The 21229-nt window shown below is 34.8% G+C and overlaps 1 protein-coding gene across 1 annotated transcript in view; it reads left to right on the forward strand.

Moving 5' to 3' along the window:
• Window positions 1–21229, forward strand: part of LOC139700036 (HEAT repeat-containing protein 5B) — a 69200-nt gene that overhangs the window by 13224 nt on the left and 34747 nt on the right. Inside the window, exons 7-16 of the mRNA XM_071598490.1 lie at window positions 1377–1626; window positions 7069–7212; window positions 7295–7418; window positions 8997–9123; window positions 10325–10555; window positions 12128–12261; window positions 14088–14197; window positions 16234–16397; window positions 18731–18805; window positions 19456–19785. Of these exons, the coding sequence (XP_071454591.1) occupies window positions 1377–1626; window positions 7069–7212; window positions 7295–7418; window positions 8997–9123; window positions 10325–10555; window positions 12128–12261; window positions 14088–14197; window positions 16234–16397; window positions 18731–18805; window positions 19456–19785 (1689 nt within the window). The remainder of the gene's footprint in view (window positions 1–1376; window positions 1627–7068; window positions 7213–7294; window positions 7419–8996; window positions 9124–10324; window positions 10556–12127; window positions 12262–14087; window positions 14198–16233; window positions 16398–18730; window positions 18806–19455; window positions 19786–21229) is intronic.

Consider the following 21229-nt stretch of genomic DNA (forward strand, 5'->3'; position numbering starts at 1 on the left):
TAATGTTTAAATCTCTTGTTGAATATTTTTTTCTTTAGAATCAGGCAATTAAATCTGTAATAGAAAATGTGAAATCTGTAAATAGTTGAATTAGGAAAACTGAAAACAGGAGTATTATTCCAGTTTCAGAGGGAAATTTTTAAAAGCAAATTTCCTTGAAATAACTGTGATTGTCCAGATTTACTGTATTCATGCTTGAAAGAATGAAAAAGTAAATAGTTTTTATTTTCTCAAGTTACAAAATTGCATTTCATTCCAGCTTTTCTGGGATCACTCATTATGTTAAATTTGCTTAAGCAAATTTATGTATGGGAAGGAATTTTTTCCTTTTTTCTTCACTATGATTGTATGTATATAATTCTTATTTTCTTTCTTATAATTAATGATGCTTGGACAATTTTTCTAGCTTTTGTATGATGTATCCATTTTATTTTTTAGTTCCTGTTACCCTTTTGACACCCAGTCTGCACTCTCTTCTCCTAACTCCTTTTAGCCCAAAATACTCTTTCCAGCATGTGTCCAACTTTTTTAAGATGTCAAAAAATTGGGATTTTTGGAGGACCTCAAAACAGGCATCCATGTTAGCGATTACCTCCCTATTTGGCATGAATTGTTTTCCCCCAAGCCTTTTTTTCAAGATTGGAAATAAATGAGAGTCACTGGGGGACCATATCTGGTGAATATGGTGGATGTTGTGATAATTCAAACTTTAATAACATAATTTTCACCTTCAAAATTGTGCAGGTGTGCACCCATGTATTGCCTTGTTGGAAGAGATTTTTTTTCTTCTCCATTATTATGAATATGGGTTGGATTGGGACCTGAGAGAATAAATGTGCTTATGACAATTTATTTTTAAGTTCAGTGCTAATAACAAAATTAAAGTTATATGTATTTATATAGTTGAACTTTTTGCTATGCTGTGGTGCTGTAGCCAACTGAGTTATAGACACGAAAGACATTGATTGATAAACATGTAACCCAATGGCAAGTTTTACTTAATGTTGACATTATTTCAGATTGATCATTTGTTTTCAGTTTTCTTTGTGGTACATATAGCTGTACATATTAATGATTATGACAATTTTACTATGTATATAAAATTTCCTTGTACCATGAGAATGTTGGTATTGGGTGTCAGGTATTAGATTAGAAAGATAATCCCATCCATAAATTTAGAGTAGGATAATGTATTCTGATGTCCAATACTTCTGTAATTCTGTCCACTAATCTGTAATTTTTATAACATTATTTTGTCTCATCATTTGTTATTAGTTTTTTTTTGCAATCTATTTACATAAATGCCCCTTCACTTTATAAATATGTAAGGTGATGCATTGTATTTATTAAAGACACTATTTAAATTTTACTCCTAGGCGTATGTGGAAACCTTGAGGCGATTGGGAGGGCCTTGGCTATCCCGAAACCTTGGCGCAGTGCTATCTCATGTGTTAGAGCTTGTATCTGGTCCTAAGGCTGCTTCATCACATGTAGATGCAGTGCATTCTCGCCGCTGTGTTGCGTACCTTTTACGATCGACTCTTGGCCATTGTCTTGGTGAAGCACAACAAGTCCTTGCTCTTACGGAACTGACATCAACTGTGAGGAAGCACATGGAAGCTATGGGTAAGTTTAGATTTTGCGGCGACAGGTGTTTTCATTTGGAAACCTGTCCATTGGTATGTTGAAAATCACCTACATTACCACTAAATAATTCAGATGGTCTCCAGCTTGTGGACTTAGAGCATTTTGTACTTATGAGCAGGTCGTGGCATAACCAGGATGATAAAGTTGGGAGGCCAAAAAAATATAGTGTTGTGCAATCTGCAAAAAAAGTGAATTCTTGCATTTCATCTTGCATTTTCAACTTAATGCTAAAAATGTGACCAATTCAAAATTCCTTCCTTACTCCGCAATTCAATTTATTAAACTGAAGACAATTTTTCAGGTAGTGGTTAGATAGAATTTCAGTACTTAATGAGGGTAACTGTTGTTTGAAAAGATTGTCATTTAACTTAAAAAAATCCAAATTTTTAATTTTTACAGAATGAAATAGCATATGAATAACAATAGCAGTAATGCACAGTAAAAATACACAGGCAATAAAAATCAGGGAAATTTAACATCGTAATAATTCTTTCACATTTCTTGATAGGATTGGATAAACAGTAGCATAACCACAATATAGGTTCAATAGATCATCTTATAATATTAATAATTGTTTAAGGTAACTTCTGTGGAGGAGTTCATTTTTGTAACTGTGGAACTATGTGATGAATATCTAAATAGTGTGCTGGTGAAGGTGTGAAGAAAATTCTCACATAAGTTTGCCTCTGTTTATGTGATATAGGAAATCTATTAGGTGATATTAGGGTAATGATGGGAATTGTATGATTTACTTCCATTCTAAATGACATCTATGTAAATATCTCATTCCTACAAAGCAGTTTGATACCTTCAGTTCCAATAGTTATTTCAGAAAAGTAACTTATGGCCAAACATTCACAGTTTTTGCTAGTGTCATCTGCTTCTTCCCTCTCAGTCATTATGTCATAAATGTCCCAAAAGGATAACTATGTCATCTCATAACTCATGCCATTAAAAACTGCCTGAAATTAGGTGACAAATGTTTTCTTAAGTTGCAACAGAATAAATGGATTTGTTATGCACAGAATTGATTTTATCTCTCTCACTGAAGTGGAAGTCTTCTGACAGGTTTTAATTGAATGCCTTCCATCACACTTGGTCCTGGACATTTTTCATTTGCCTCTAACCTTTGTTATATCTTATCTCATCAAGCGCTCTAATCCTCTTTCCTACAAGTTTTCTCTCTCTGGCTTTTCTCAACAAGCAATTTTGACTTTATAATTGCCCAAATCAATATGGATTCTTCCTTTTGATTTCTCTCAGCAGTTTTTTCCCTCACCTACTCTCATCAGCACTTATTCATCCCTCAGCATATCAGTCCACTTTAACTTAAGGATTCGTCTCCGTAACTGTTTCAAAACTTTTCAAGTGATTTTCATCTTTCTTTTTAACCATTCATGTTTTGCTACTGTAAGACAGCACATCCAAAGCAAAATGTTTTAGCAAATCCCTTTCTTGATTCTGCTGGAATTATATTTGGTGTCAAAAATCATTTCACCTTTTTCTAAAGCTTTGTTACTCATAGATATCCTCCTTATTTGCTTGGCTCTGCTAGCATTGCAAGTTACTAAGCTTCCCAAATTCTGAAATTATATCACTTGCTCAACAGTTTCTTCTTTATATGGATATGTCAAGGATTGCCTCATTCTTACTTGTTCTCAACACTTTTGTCTTACCCACATATGTTAATTCCAAATTCTTTTTCCCAGTTTTACAATAATCTCCATCATGTACGGTAGCGTCTCTTCTGATTCCGTCAGTACTGATTGACCATCTGTATATTTTAGTCTTTATTCTTTCTCTTCCCACCACAACACCTCATCAGTCAGCTGCCTTAATTCATTGCTCTTTACTGTCTTCTTCTATTTTAAGAATAGTCATTTTTCAATTTTCTGCATTTGTTCATTTTATCTAACATACTCTTTGTAATCCACTCTCTCTTATTCCTTTTCATTTTCACTTCGCTTACTTTTTCCCCTAAAGCTTAAGCATTGAATTTCAAAAGGCATCTCATTTCTCTTTTAATTTATAGTCTGCTTTTTATTAACAAATTTACTCTCGACATTTTTATTTTACTCATTCTGAGACCTTTCTTCAGATTTTCAACCTACAATTTTCTTATCTGCTGTCATTTTCCAGAATGCTTCAGTCTTGTCCATACATCTGCCACAAATCTGTTATGGTCTTTGTCTGTGTCAGCTCCTGGAAAGGTTTTCTTCATCTTTACACTGTTTTTGAACCTTTAATTTACCTTAATAAAATGTCTAATGCCTGGTGATATCCCCTGGAACCTTCCACATATGTAGCCTTTATGGGTGATTGCTTAACCATGTATTAGCTATCCAAAGATCCAATTATATGCATATATCTGTTTTTTTCCACTTTTTCATTTCCTTTTTCCAACTTTCGGGTTCTTTAACCTTGTATTATATCTCTCTTCCCTTCCGCTGTACTATTTCGATCTCCCATCATTGTCATTATCAATAATCCTTTCCAAATTAATTCCTAGACTGCCTCTCTTAGCATAGATCTAAAGTACCACATCTTCATCTATTGCTGATGTAGGCATGTAAACCTTAATAATCTAGGTGCCCGCTGGGCCATTCAGTGATCTAATTGCTTAAACTCAGCCGATTGGTGGAATAGCCTTCACTATCTTTTCATCCAGATGCTTTGCATGTTTAAATCCTAATTCATTTTCTTTACTTTCTCCCCCTTTATAAAACAGCTCATAATTTCCAGATTCATGTTCTCCTTCTTACTGTCTTCCGCATTTAAGCATTTCTTCCTAAAATATGATATTTTGTCCATATTAATCATTTCCCTCTTCACATTTTCATGTTGTCCATTCTTATTCATCATCTTGCCTTCAACATTATATGCCATTGGACTCATAAGGCTCATCCACCTTTGGGAGTAGTTTACTGCTTCAAGGTAAAAGGATTCCCCTTATTATATTCTTAATTCCCATTCTCCTCATTATATTCATTAATTCTCATGAACCCTCCAAGGTGGATGTTAGCACTGATGTAAGGGGTCTCCTCATTCCAGGAGATACTAAGTCCCTGTACCATTGGCTGCTTGTTAAACAAGATCCCCGACCTACCATGGAGAGGTGAATATCGGGGTTCTTCAACAATTCTAAGATGAAAATGGAACATTAAATGAAGAACACAAAATATTTAATCTTCTCAATATTTTTTCACTGATCTCAATACATTGTGTTCTTCATTTAATGAACATGAACTTCCACAAAGTTGAGCCTGAAACAATGGAATACATGAAAATGGATTTTAAAGCTGAATTAATAACTATTATTAAAGCAATTAATGATGATCTGAGAGTTGAAGTAATAGGTGTATCAAAATTTAAATAACTGAAAATTTCCTCATTTGTTGAAAACTGGATAAGTTGAAACATTTGTTACCAGTATAAACACAATTTTTTTAAGCCATCCAGGTCACTTGCATTGTTTTTATTACAGCAATGTACACAGAATTTTGGAAAAATAATAAGATAAGTCATCTTTCAATCAGATGTTTAAAAACCATTAAAATTGTGCATATTTGAATAGTACGAGCAAAGGTGCAGATTGCATCAGCAACTTGATATTTCATTTCACATTTTGTAATAATTCTTGCCTTAAGTCCTAGGCTCATGGCTCATGGTCATAAATCTCTATAGCTTCTTAGTTTTTCATTTTTCCAAATAGTGCTCTCCGAACCTTCATATTTTTACTAAGGTAAGTAGTAAATCCTTCCATACATTCCTAAGTATTCTCCCTCCTCCTTGAGACTACATTCTGGCTACCTGATGATGACGTTCAACGTCGAAACCTGGGTCGTGTGTTTTTAAATAAAGTGTGTGGAATTACAAAGTCAATTATTTCATTACATTTCAATATGTTATGCAAATTCCACAAAGTTACGCCTGAGACAACAAATTCTACCAATACCTGTTTTTTCCCCCAAATCCCTATATCACCCCTTTCTCCATGCCTATTGCTCCAATTTAATTTGTATTTGATCTTGCCAACCTAGCCAAGACCATCACTAAAAATAAAACCCTTTGCTTCTTTGCATACTTCTGACTTCTAGTACCATTGTCAGACCTCTCTGCCAAATAATAAGAATGAAAAAAATTGCGGAAGTCTGTTTTCCTTGAACAAAATTTTTTTCGTACTTACTTAGGTAATGAGTAAGCTACAGGGTACCAGCAACTTAACATCCTTTTTTGAGAGCATTTTGCATTTAAGAAGGAAGTTATGTTGCCACACCCTGTATTTTGTGGAAAGCCGATCGAAGTAGCATAGACTGTATGAAGTTTACAGTTAAAGTTTCCCAATATTTCATGTCTCATATTACAAACATTGTTTCCACTTTTTTTCATGTTTATAATCTTTGATTTCCTCCTATTCTTTCTACCATTCTTTTTCAGGGGTCCAGAATGGTTTTTTTTCCTTCTTGTCTGTCTTGTCTGTTTTATTCTTTTACAAACTTCATTTTGCTCAACTTAAATACAGTATAGGCACTATTTCAATTGTTCTCTCACTTGTCACTTTTTTTCAACTGTCTGCTCCGTGTTTAAATCTGCTTGCTTTATGTAGGCCTTTTAAGACTGCCATTGAAGACTCATGAATGCCAATCTTCAATCATACTCATTACATCTACATCACCTCCTTAATACCCCGCAATCCGCCGCAAGGACGTGTGGCAGGGGGTGTTAGGACACCACCCATAATTTAGAAAAAAAACCGCAAGGTAGAACCACAAATTCATACATCCACAAAAAAAAACATGGCATATATTCATGCAAGAACACTTAAACACACATGCAAACACTCAAACTACATCTTACATACACATGCACCTGAAAGTATACCTAACCCTTAATTAAAGGAGAAGGAATTCATCTTGGAGTCTAACTAACTCTCCCAGTGCACCCTTTCAGTCCATCAAAGGGCAAATCCCATATGAGTTCATATTTATCTCCAGTTTAACTCTTCTTTGTACATTCTTCCTTTCTCATTTGAGAATGTCATTCTTTGTCCTCTTTTCAAAGTATGCGCTTGCTAGTGAGAAGGCCTGGGTTCGATTACTGGTGAGGATAGTTATTTTTTTATCAGTGGTGTCCCGATGCCTACTTAAGGTGCTTTGTGGAGGGCACTTTGAGTGAGTACACTGTCTGTCGGATGGGGCGTTAAGTTGCAGACCCCTTGGCACCTTTCATTAAGAACAGGCTAATGCTGATGCTGGGTTTCTTTCCACCCTTCATCCTTTCCTGTCCATCCCTATGACACAAATGACTTGAGCTGTCAGTCGCCTCCCATAAGAACTACTACTGATAGTGAGAATAGGGTCATCTTACACTTATGAGGAGTGATTATAAAATTTTACAACCCATTTACATTTTATTTTATAGATCCCAGCCCTGAAAATGCCAAGGAAAGCAATCAGGAAACCCTTTTTGGTCAGCATTTGCTTGTGTGTGCTCTTCAGGAAATGGGAAGTCTACTGCTGGCACTGTCCACTTCTGCCTCTACTGTGCTGTTGGACAGTCAGCTTGGTAAGAGTTCCTTCTTCACTTCATATATTTATTCTTTGTTTTGTTTTACCATGTTCTCTCTAACTTAAGTTCTATTTTACAGCTTTGGTTGATACTGTTGTGAGTGTGCTACTTCATCCATGTCAGGCACCTCGCCTAGCTGCTGCATGGTGCTTACGTTGTGTTGGTGTGGCTGTCCCATCACAAGTGACACCTCTCATTGACAGGTGAGGCATTTTGAGTATATCTTTGTGTGATGTCTTAATTAATGCTAAGTCTGATGTAAATTTCAGCTTCATAGTACATGAAATTGGGTGACACTTCAAACATAAATCTCAATCATTTCACTATGTGAGAGAGTGGTGTGTTGGATAGTCTGAAATTTAAAAGAATGGAAACATGAGATACATGACTATAAAAATATCTCTCTATGTTTTTGGGCACATTTTGGTATTATGTTGCAAGCACTTTATTATTTTGGAACTTACAAACTCATTTTACCTCCCAAGAATTAGAGCATTGGTAAAAACTTGAATGTTAAGTATAATTTCATCTTAGTCTACAATTGCTCATGGTTAGTCAGAAATTATGACGTCATGTTTAGTTATTATGTATTTGTATAAAGATGAGAAATTATAATAATTCTGCTCCTGCTCATATTAATGCTTTCTTACAATTTAAGGATATAATAAAATCCATTAGGCTTATACAATGAATGAAGGTTTACATACATGCTGGTACATAACTCAGTAACATTTGAATTATGTCTCTAAATTAAATTTGAAAATTGGTGGTGTTATAATCTGTAAAATTTTAAATAGGTCATTGAATTGCTGACATGAACGCTGTATCTGCCAAAATATTTTGTGCATCTGATATACTAATACCATCAAATATTTGTTGTGTATCTTAATATTATCAGAAACTATTTTAATCTATTTGCTTGCCTTCAACTTACAATAGTGCTATGGGAATGTGGTGAACTGTTGTTTGTTTCAAAAAAGTTATCACAAAATAATAATAATAGCACAGCATATTTATAAATCATGTTATCATTTCTGAAGCTTAAAAAATAATAAATATTACATTTCAATCCTTGGAATAGTGTGAAATATCTCATTAACTATACAAATAACTTTTAATTTTGGGATTTTTTCTTTGAAAGTGATTGAATATAAGGTTATCAGAAAACAGACCTGACATCATGATAGGTACTTACTGTTTAACAGAAAATAAAGATCTAACATGTGGACACTTGCTAACTACAATATTTGAAGGACAAATTTCATTTTCAAGAGTAGAAGTGAGATTCTTTATGGCCTAACTATCAGAATTAAATACTAATTTAAAGTGTAATACCTCTAAATGTTATTTTAATCCATGATATGGGTTTCTACAGCATCAAAATAATGGGTTATGTTGTATTCAATTACTTGGGAGTTCCTTGTTATCGCAATAGTGCTGGAAGAATATTGGGTCAAAAAATGTTTTGATTACTCAAAAGAATGGCCCAATAGTGCAGTCAGATGATAGCATTATGTTTCATGACATTTCATTTGACAAGAAACTGAAATAAGTTAAAGGAATTGTTTCATAATTTATGATCTTCAAATTCATGTTTATTTCTCTCTCAAGTTGTTTTATTCTTAATGTGAGGAAAGCCCATCAAATAAAGTTGATGAAATGACAACTTGGTTAAATTTTGTTTGTAATAATATTACAATAATTGTACCAGATTTAATGTTGATTTATACTAGATTGCAATCTAATTTTTGCAAATTTCCTTGATTTTTTGGGTGATATAGATGTGTGGAAGGAATTGAGACCATGAGAACATCTCCAGAAGCTATATCTGGTTATGGGAGTGCTCTGGCAGCCATTTTGGGTGGTGTTCAGCTGTCGCCACTTGGCATACCTCACACTAAAGGAAAAGTAGGTGGTCTCCAATATTTTAATTGTTAAAATCAGGGAAATTATCATTCAGATGTGTGCCAGCACTCAAGTTATCAAATCTCTCCTACATTCACCTCTTTCATTTACAATATTATTAATTCTATCTAGATTAAATCAGGTCTTCTCCTGGAATATTCTCCTTTACTAATCACCATACCATGAATGATATAATGTTTTTCATAAAAATCATCAATGGTAATTTTAGGTCATCTGAAATTGTTTTCCTTCCTCTCTTCAAGTCAATTTGGATATCCTTCTCCTTGGCTACTCATTTTCTCTCTCATTTATGTAAACTGAAATTAATTTTTTTAATGTGGTGCTATTATTTATCTGATTTCATTGGTATCACTTGTTTTTCTTTGTAATTTGTCCAATGTAATTGGCAAGATGATTTTTTTGGACCAAGTAAACAAATTAATATTGTTTTGAGAACAGATGATTTTTATGTTTAAGATAGAATGTACAGGTTCTGTATGTTCAAAATGAAGCACATAACTCAATTTAGGATGCATGTTGAAATACCTGAGATGACATTTGTTTATTGCTAATTATATCTGATTATGTCATCAGTAATATGAAAACTGTTACCATGGATGGCAAAATATATTAAAATATCCAGATTTCCTCCTCCTCCTCTAATTAACGACAGTGTAGGAAAACAGTGCAGGATTAACTATTTAGCTATTGAATTACTTGATGCGATTCTATAATGTGAAATTTTACTGATAGCTAAATGTGTGTGTTATAATTATTTTATTCCATCGTCTTTAATGTGTCTTTTTAAATTGATGAGATCTGTTTCACGTTAACGACTATTAAATGATGAATGATAGTATCAGTGTTGAATTTTCATTTTTGGTACAATTGCAGATTTCCTTGAAAATATTCTGGGGGAAGCAGAATTTTCTGAAAATGCCATCTGTGAGTTGTATAACAGTGTTTCATTTGAGCTAGTAACATTGGGTAAATTTAATTATTAAAAAACACAAGTATAGGCCAAATCAAATGATATTAGGACTTACCTAATGTGTGTTATGCTTGGATGGACAACCTGTAATATTTTTATGTAATCATGTCATGTATATTTCATTTAAGTATATGCATGCATTAATGGTGATGTGAAATCAGAATTGAATTAATGTTTATTCATGAACTTCTGTTTTGATAAATTTGTCAACAGGTTGTTTTCAACACTGGTGAAGAGCTGCTTCGTAGTGCATCCCAGAACAGTCGACTTTCTTTGGCACGCACACAAACTGGATGGCTTCTAATGGGTGCTGTGGCCAGTCTTGGGGTTGGGGTCATCAGAGGATTACTTCCACGGCTGCTCTTGCTTTGGAGGAATTCATTTCCTAGGTCTGCCCGAGAGTTAGACTCGGAGAAAGCTCGAGGTGATGCTTTCACTTGGCAGGTAAAAATAATTTGCTTAATAATTTCTCAAATAATTCTCATCTGATAGAAATGCAATTATGTATTTATAGTTAATATATATATGGAGGCATTGTGGCTGTGTACTAATGATGAAGAAGTTCTCCTGATGTTATCGCTAAAACATAAAGATTTATAATATGTAATGGACCCAGAAGTAAGTGAATGATAGTGAAAGTAAAGAAAAGGATGAGAATCAACCACCAAAAATGATTTCAACATGATCATAGTTCTACCATAGATGAGTGCAAAATAATTTCAGTGATTGAAAATTTCCAATTGCAGACTAATTAGATAAAAAACTGGTAGAACTGGTAAAGGATTATTTCTTGAAGTCTGATGTGATAATTAGACAGAAAGTATTAGTTCAAAGGTTGTTGACAAAAATAGTATGTACTATTTGCTTTATCCTTTTAATAGTAGTTATGAAGCATGGAAGGAACGTTAAAAAAACACTGCTATTCCACAATTGACAATTTATTAACGCACAACAATAAGGCAAGGGAATGCTTATGTCATTATTTATTTTGCTGTTCCTGTGAATGTGGAGGAGATTTGGAACACTTACTAAGGGTTGCATGATGTCATCTTACATAAGCAGAAGAGGAGGAGCTAAGCAAATAATTCTAACTCATTCATTTCCCACTCAATGACAATCTGAAATCTATGGGCTCAAGAGCCCTTCTTTGCCCCTAAGTTGCCCTTAATAGTTGTGAATCATTTCAAGAACTGTGTCTATGGAAGTTTTTGAAATTAAATATGACATTAGCTGAGAAATTTGAGAGTTTCTCAGTGTAAAAGCCGGAACCTTGGCTGAGATTTGAACTCAGCTACCTTAATATCCAGCCGAGTGCTCTTACCAGTCAAGCTACTACAGCATTCTCTTATACTATGCATTTATAAGAGTTTTAAAGGGACAAGGTGTTCATACCAATTGCTCTACATGCAATGTTGCAAAGTAATCATAATTAAATGCATTCTGACACTGTCCATGAGGTTAAAGCCAATATTAAAGCACATGAATGCTTGATTTTGGCAGCTTCAAAGAACTTGGTTTGGGAAAACCACCAGAGTAACTTTAATAGAGTCACCTAATGAGGTAAGGGAATGCCACGGATTTCACTGTGTAAAAATGATTTGTTTTGAATGGGATTCACACCTCTAATTTCTTATTATTGAAAAATCGGTGATACTTGTGTAAGTAATGACAAAGAGTAAATAGGGAATTAGGGAGAGTAGTGGGTGGATAGGAATGATAATAACAGTGAAAAGATCTGAGGGGAAGGATAAAGAAGAAAGGATTTGAGGCCGGTATTTCTCCATAAATTCTGCACTATAAATGCTTTAATAATTTCACTATGAGAGCCTCTCATTTATAGTTCAGTTAGCTCTCTCAAGAGGGACTTTAGTGGGTTTTGCTGTATAGAGTAATTACCTCTTCTAAAGTACTTCCACTGAATATGGTGAAAAGGCTATGTATCATATGAAATAATTTAAGGGATACATGTTTAGACTTATAAGGTATTTTAGAGTTGATATAGAGTCTTTTTTGCAGGTAACATTGGAGGGTCGTGCTGGAGCTCTATCAGCCATGCATTCCTTTTTGAGAAATTGCCCTGAATTGGCAACAGAGGATGTGGTGCGACGTTTACTCTCTCCAGTTGAATCTGCCCTTGCCATGGTTGTTGGGTAAGAATTTTCTTTTCAGGATGTAGAAATGGCTTTACTTACTAACTGTATTTTTAAAATAAATTTTTCAGTTTTTGTGTTGGGTAGCAGTTCAGTTTATTGATTTAAGTCATTTGATAGATTGCATTTGACGCAATTAATGAGCATATTGTCAAAAATGAGTGGCCTGGAAGGATAGGCTAACTGTTGTACTTATTTGAAATCTGTATGTGACTGTCTGAACAAGTAAGGGTGTTAAATGGGGAATCAGAATGGGCTGTGATTGGTAAGAGAATAAGGCAGGCACACTTGCTCTTATCATTGTATAAGCCAAATAATGGTAGAGAGGCATGGAAAGAAAAGGGGAGCTCATTAAGCCAGTTAACATTCACGGATGGTTTAGCTTTATTTTGCCAGTCAGGCAAGGGACTGCCATTACTGAGCCAGAGCCAGTTTGATAATATTGCGTTAGAGTTGATCAAAAGAAAATGAAGCTAATGAGGTGTTCAAAATATAGGAAATCTAAGCTATGCATTCAAATGGAAGGAATCAATTAGAGCAGGGACAATTCTTCTCTTATTGAATAAGTGTTAAGATGATAATGGCCAAGTAGTGAGAGCACTTGGAGAAAAATTGCATTGAGTGTATAAGAATTTAACATGGAGTAGAAATTGATGTCAAAGACCTTAAATAAAGACTCAAAGAAAAATTAATGAGAGATAGATATAGATCGTAGTTTTTTTGAGGGATGTGGGTGAGCATAGATTAGACTATTTTGGTATGTGTGTGGGCATAGAGAATAATGGAGAAGATAAATTGGACAGATAGGTACACAAAAAGAAGTGATAGTCTTGGTATCGGAAATTGCAAGATTGTTTGAGAAATATGGGGAAGGAAAGAAAATTGGTTGCATAAATACATGGTTTGTATGAAAACTATCTGGAAAAGTTTCATGAAATCGATATATTTCCAATATTGCTACAATCCCTCTAAATTCTTCAAAGTACATCCCTTGAGTGTTGACACACTTTTACCAGTAGGTTTTCTGCCATTCAAAGGCTCCCTGGTTGGCATATTCCGGAAGGTCCTTATGGGCATGCGTGCAAGCTTCTTTGATGGCACTTAGAGCACTTTCCTTTGAGAAAGGATTTCACTTATGCGAATAGAAAATAGTCTGCTGGTGCCAAGTTGAGACTTAAAGGGGGTTGGGGAATCATCATGATCCCGATGCAGAAGATCTTTGCAAGTAGACACTCGAATCTGTTTTTGGTCATCTGTCAAGACCTTTGGGTTGAGTTTAGTGCAGATCTTTTGCATTTCCAAATTTTCAGTGATGATAGTGTACACTGTCATCTTATCAATGCAAATACAACCTGCAATTATGCCTACACTTAAATGACATGCACATGTCTAGAAAAAATTGTTACCAATATTTTTAATGCTAACCCTGTATTTTAAGAATCACTGTAATGCCTGAGATAAATGAAGGGGATGATGTTGGATGAGTGTAGGAGAGGGAGGAAGAGAATAAATATTTTGGATGGAATTTAGTTTGAAATACGTATGTGGGACTAAAACCTGATGTATTTTAATATTGAAGTTGTTTATTGTAGTGTAGTCAGTGCTTGGAAATGTAGTATTGCATAATCCCTGGGTCAATGAAAAACCTAGCTTGTCTGGAAGACTACTGCTCATAATAATTTTAATTATTCGTTGTTACTTTCTCACTGAAGTTATTATATCTTTTAAAATTCATGAGTCTAACTGTGTGCAGTCCTTATCTTCTTTCCCTTATCTATTTCATAATCCTGGTACCCATTTTAATTTCTGTGGTATTAATTTTTCAGAATTGCTCCAGTTGTAAAATCATACGGTCAGCATCTGAAAGCACCTGTGGCCATGGTAAGACTGAGACTCTATGAAACCTTATCTCTCCTGCCTCCACAGTCTTTTGAGGGTAAGTAAAAATTTACAATCAATAGAATTTGCTAGGGAGGATGAAATTAAAAGTTAAAATGCAGTAAACGTTCGCTAATTGCTATAGGGTGACTGGATTAGGCAAAATCCAGAGTAGCTGGGGTTTTGATGCATGTAATTTTTATGTATTTTTTTCTCAATCTAATCTTGTGCACCATTGGTGGCCAACAACATCTAACAATTTCATATGATGCATTAGGGCCCCGAAGTGCTAGAAGATCCAAATTAAATATAAAATAAATTTACTTAAGTAAAATAATTACAAGTTTCTCTTAAAATTAAGTCATTTTTAAATAATAATTAACTATGGAAAAAACAATGGTAATGAATTATGAATTGAACTATCACATTATTGAACTGATTTTAATTATTAAGATAACTAATCAATCAAATGTAAATTTATATAAAAAGAAGCTTAACTTCAGAAAAATTATGATAGTTTGTGTTAAAGTTTCAGTTGTAATGAGGCAATTTATGGTTACCACTATTCTCTGACACACTTAACTTTTGCCATCCATCATCAAAATATTTACTTATATAATCGGTTGATATTGCTGTAAGTATTAAGGATATTACAGCTGATCTTTGGCTGGTATTGCTACACACTTTGGTTAATGGTGAAGAAATCCATTAGATTTTAGTAAATCTTCTATGGAAGAATGTTGTTGATGGAGTTAATCATGATGTATCATTTCAATGGAAATGAATGATTTCATATTTTGGCTTGGCTGCTGGTAATTAAAAAAAAGCACTTTTATTTCTTTGTTAAACTTCTCTGAACAAACTAGTTTTTTTAAATTGGGGAACCAAGTGATTATGGAGCCATTCCATTATTATAACTCCAATAAACTATGCATTTATTGAATTATTTAAAAATAGAGGTCATCCATATTCTTCCTCAAAGTTTCAGGTGGTCAATATTATCCCATCGCAGCACTTTTAATCTTGTGGCTACGATAATCTTGAGTGCACAGAGTATAAACATCCCTTCTTTACCAATTTTTTGCCCCAGTACCTTGGATTCAATCCATAAAGCTAGCATATTTTTTGTCAAAACTTTTCAGTAGATGCCCAGTCCATGTATTGCATATCTGAAATTACTGTAAATAATATTCTGTCATCAGTGCTAAAGCAATGCAATGCAAGCATGCAAAAGTTCCTTAAGTGGTTCCTGTTGATGGCCAATTGCTATCTTTCAACAAATGGTAGTATAATTTACTGAACCTGATTTCCATATTTTGGAAATTTAATTCAAACCTAAGAGCAAGTAGTCTTCTTTTTCAGAGCTGAAAATGTGTAAAGTGATACCATACCCTTAACAGAAACCTCTGCATCCTGCTCAAAGTTATGTTTTCTTCTACTGCCACTCTTCTTTGGTGCTATAATGAAAAGTGACTGGTTTTTTTGCCACAAGATCCTATAATTATTCTCAGGAGGTCCACCAATCACATGGAAAGGATTACCCATCTATTTCTAGTATGTCTTGCATCTACAAAATGTGCTGTTTTTCGATGAGCACATAAATTATATTTCATATAGCAATACTTTTGTCATAATTTCATATATACAGCTGGAGAATTGATTGTGGTATTTATAAATATTTTCAACCATATTCATAGGAAATTGCAGGTTAAACAGATTTTGTTAGAGTACAGCAAATCTGTTAAGCCACCCACCGTACCCAGCCAGACTAAGGATTAAGTAAGAGTCTGTATTAACCATGTCCTAATTAGCGAGGATTTACTCTATGTGGATGAAACTATAATATATAATACTGGATGTGAAAGAAGGCCTCTATCTTAATAAAAGTTGACTGATTCTGAAAACCTTTATGAGCACAGTTTTGCTTACTGCATATTTAACATGGCTTATTTTTAATAAACAATCTTATGTTAATATACTGTTTACAATTGTCACCAAAGAAAATATCACAAGCTCCAGAGTTATATTTTTACTATCCACATATTATTTATTCTAATTTAATTACAAAAATGTATATGTAATTTAATTTATTAGGTTCTTATGCCCCTTTGCTGAGAATGCTTGTGGGTGAATTGACACTCAGTGAAAATCCAGCCAACACTACAACATCCCTTCTTCTGTCCCTCTGCCACTCTGGTGCTGCTCTGCTCTTGGGGAGAAGGCTTCGAGATCTAAGCCACCGGGCCATTGAAGATCAGGTGAGAAGATGGGCCATTAACTGGGTTCATCTTTTTTGTCACTGATGCTTAGGCAAGTTGTCACAAAGGAAGAAAATCCTATAGCCAATAAAAATAATGAAGAAGAACTCCAATACCGGTATTTCGGTCACCAGGTGACCATCTACGGAGAGAGAATCAAATAGGAACTTGAACTTGGAAGAAGACTATGCACCAGGCACTGTACAAAGTCAAGTAGGTGTTCAGGTCGGGGGGTGAGGTATATATACCTGGAGGGGCAAGGGGGGAGGGGTTAAGTGATGGTCGGTAGGTGGGGGGGAGTTTAATGCTTAGGGAGTTGGATGGTTAGGCAGTTTAAAGTTTTACTGAGCTTAAAAGAGTTGCCTGAGCTGACCATAAAACCTCAATCAGGAGGAAAATCTATTTTCCTGAAAATGGGTAATCTCATAATGGTGGCTGCAAACTAATCCTCTGGTAACCCATGATAATGATGAAAAGTCAGACGATCCTAAACTATATACTGAAATCATTTTTGATGTATCTCAAGGGATTCCAATGCTGCATATTTGAAAGATTGAATACCCAAATGAGTAAAAGGTTCGGATGGTCACTTAGTGAGGAATATTGTGAAAAAGTGGGACTTTTCTTGGGAGTAAACTTATTTTTATTTTTGGAATAGTTCTTAAGAAATATGAGAAAACCTGTATTGCTGAATAATGCGTGGAATATGATATTTAGGATTCACTGATGGGAATAATGATTTTTAAATAGAATGGTTTCAGGTGTCACTTTCTGGAAGCGATTCATTTCAGAAAATAAATACTTGGTTATTCCACATATATTTTTTGTTAAACACAACCCGGGTTTCGACTTACAAAACCTGATGATGACTCTGTAAGTCGAAACCCGGGTCGTGTTTAATAAACAATATATGTGGAATAACAAAGTACGAGGGTCATCCGGAAAGTAGTACCCGTTCGTGCCGCATGAAGTGCTGACGACGCGAGTAGCCGCTGGACGAGGTCAGATAGCTTCAGTGGCTTGTCTGCCTTCTCTGAGCCAAGTTGCGTGACGCTAGCATTGCCTGTGTTGTTTCTGTGATTGTTTACAATGTTTAAAAAAATTGAGAACGCCGCCAGTTGTGAAGTGAGGGCAGTGATTAAATTCCTCAATGCAAGAAACGTTCGCCCATGTGATATTCATCGCCAATTAAAGGAGGTGTATGGAGACAATGTAATGGACGAGTCGTCTGTTCGGCGGTGGTGTCGCAACTTCAACATGGGGAGGGGGAACACACACGACGATGAGCGTTCGGGGAGACCGTCTGTCATTACAGACCAACTGGTGAGCTCAGTTGACGAATTCGTGAGGAACGATCGGCGCGTCACAATTGATGACATCTGTGAGCATTTTCCCAATGTTTCTCGAACAATTGTTCATGAAATTGTTAAACACCATCTGCATTATGCAAAAATTTGTGCAAGATGGGTCCCTCGCGTATCTCAATGAGCTGGCGGCGAAGGACTATGCAGCAGGAATACAGAAACTTGTCACACGTTATGACAAATGCCTTAATTTGCTTGGAGATTATGTTGAGAAGTAGTTTAAAGTATCCTCTTTCAAATAAAATTTTTTATGTTTGTTAATATTTACTTTTGTCTTTTTATTTCACGAACGGGTACTACTTTCCGGATGACCCTCGTATTTATTTTCTGTAATGATTTTTAGTTTTGGTATGGAATAATGGAACGGATTGAGTGTTGATACACTTCTATATGGAACAGAAAATAAAATATTTCATGTTTATACTCTGAGTACTTGTGTATTTTTTAGAAAATGGCTGCTATCATGTTAAGAGCATTCCTTTTCCAAATTCTGGTGTCTGCCAATACTCTACTGTTTTGGGATAACCCATATTAAACAGGCCAGTTAGTATTCTCAAGTAATGCAATGTTCACTGAAGAGATTGTTTGTCATATTTACCATTGTATATAAACATACATTGCTGGTTGCAAGAATGGGACAGCTGACTGAATTGAATCTAGAGAGTTTTATACTTGTGTAGACATGCCTTGAGTTGCATAATTTTCATGTGATAATACCTGGGATGAATTAATCTCATAAATTGGGAATTTTCTGTAATCAAAAGCATTCTTTTGCATTTTGATGGTCACAGGTGAGATGAAAATCGGAATACAAGTGATATTTTTGAGAAACCACTAATTATGAAGAAAAATACAGGAAGAAAACAAGGTAGAAATATCTGCTCTTGAAAATTGAGGGTTTTGCAAAAACTCAAGAAATTAATGATTGATCACTCATATTAATCTGAGAATAATATCTTTTGACTACAGCTGCAGCCAAATAGTGCAGCTGGTTCAGGAGCTTTAGAGCATGACCCTTGCTGTCTCTATGGTGCCTGCCGTCCGGTGAGTTGATGTTGAAACTTTTTCTGTAATCATTGTAAATGTTTTACCAATTCACTAATCTTGCTTGAAGTACGTACTGAAGGTAAATTAGAGTAAATAATTTACTTTCAATGCCATTTTATCTCAGATTTGCCCAGGAACTAAATGCAAGTAATGGGTATCTGATTTCATGACTCAGTTTAAGCACTGTAGCTACTGCCAACTTTCTAATACTATGCTGCTTTTTTATGTAGTTTCATCATAATAATGGTAATCAACACATTAATACTGTCATTTTTACATATTCAACTGTTAAAAAAATAGACTAATGAACAAATGATAACATTTTACCATTAGTTATTCATTTATTACAAAACTGGTTTTCATGTTCTACATCATTATATCACTTGAAGCTGATGTAGGTCATCAAAACCAGTCGTATAATAAATCAATATCTGGTGGAACAGTTATCATTTGTTCATTATAATGTGGTAAAATTCTAACGTATCATGCCTGAAACTACACAAAAAATTATAATTTAAACATAATTGCATAAACAGGAATGGGGCAAAGTATACTCTATGTTATTGTTTTTATACCTAATCATTTTATGTAATAATAGAAAATATACTTTGATTTTGCTTAGGCATAATGATATTTTACCTTTCCAGGGTGATGCTGTGCCTGGTCCTTTGCCACTAGGGGTGGCTGTTATAGATGCTGCCGTCAGACTGTTTGGACGCTCATTTCCTCATGCTGCACACAAGCACAGGCTGCAAGTTCTTGCACATTTCTCAGAAGTGGTGTGGCGTGGTGGTGGTGGGAGTGGCCAGGGAGGTGGAAGCTCAGGCGGGGCTAAGGGTGCGCGTGGTGAAGCCCTCACCATCAACTGCCTGGCTGCTCTCCTAGCTGGGCTCACGGGCCTGGCTGAGGATGCCAAGGGGAAAGGCGGTGCTCCAGAGCAAGATGACCTGCGTCAAGCCGCTGCATCACTTGCATTGGTACTTATTGTCTACAGCTGCCCGCACAAATAAAAATGGATAATTCAATAATCTCGATATTGAAGAATTATCCATGGCTCCAGATATTTGAATATCCAGATGAGTGAAATGCGCTACTTGTCATCTGACTTTAATTCGTGGAATTATTTGTGATTCAGATATCTGTAGCTCTTATGTATCTGGATAACAGTCTCAGCGCTAGTTTAAATCTTCCAGCAAATGCTGTTGCTATCATGCATTCAAATTTTCTGTGCATTTTATATTGTTCAGACCTCCAATAAGATTATTTTACTCCTAGCAATATGATAAAATAAATTTCATGGCTATTTACTGAAGAATTCAAAATTGAATTTCCATAAAACCTTGAATTTACATAATAGTAGTAATATTTTTTTTGATCTACATCATTCTCGATGTTGTGTATTTTTTTGCTGTTCAGACTGGACTCAATGTAATCAAAACTTCAAATTCATATTCCTGAATCGAGGGTTCTCATAAATTGTTGCCACTCCATAGAGATGGCAAGTTGATTTTTATCATGTTTTTCCCAAATTTAAGTTGCATCTGGCTGGATATACTGATAGGATAGTGCCAGCAGGAGCAATTGATTCAACTTGTTTCCAATGAACTTATGTATTCAGGGATAATAGGACATGGAGGAAATCATTTATCGCTGCTTGTATGTACATGCTCATTCCATGCATTCCCTCTTTTCAAATAGTCTTGATTGCCTGCAGGGAACATTAGACTTCCTCTTACTGTGAACAGTTTAGACTTGGTGGAAAGTCAAACCGAATGCTAACAGTGTAATGGTTAATTAAAATTAATTGTTACTAATACATTGAGGACTATGATAAGCCTAGTAAAATTAAAAAAAAAATTATGACTAGATCGATTTTTTTATGAATTTTACAAAGTTTATCTTTTTCCTTAAGATAAAAGTTCACATGATTGAGTTCGGTACCATTGAAGTATTAATACATTGGTTATTAAGTAAGTATTGTAAGTCAATCACTTTAAAAAATGATCATTAGAGAAGTTATTTGCTGACTTCATGATTTGAATGGTGCAAAACATTTGTTTTTCTCGGTGAGTGGTTTATTTAAACCACCTAATGCTGTAACTGTTAATATATCTTAGGTTTCAAATTATACTATTTTTGCATTAATTTATGTTGCTTTAAAGAGGTGGAAAGAAAATATGAATATTGAAAATAAAATAAAGGGTTGAAATGCTGCCAGAAGTGAATTCAAATAAAGTAAATTTGATAGGAAGTTGAATTGAAATCAGATCAAATTCTTTGTATTCCACAAATTTATTTAATTAGTGTGCTCCTAGCTTTGTCATGCTTTGGCTTCTTTGGGTCCACATGTTTCTATTCAAGAGAAACAGAGGGTAAGGGAGTCTGAGAGGAAGGAAGGGTACTATTCTTTACACGGTGCAT

The sequence above is a fragment of the Hetaerina americana genome, unplaced genomic scaffold (genome assembly GCF_022747635.1).
Source record: "Hetaerina americana unplaced genomic scaffold, ioHetAmer1.1.p SCAF_10, whole genome shotgun sequence".
Classification (NCBI taxonomy): Eukaryota; Metazoa; Arthropoda; class Insecta; order Odonata; family Calopterygidae; genus Hetaerina; species Hetaerina americana.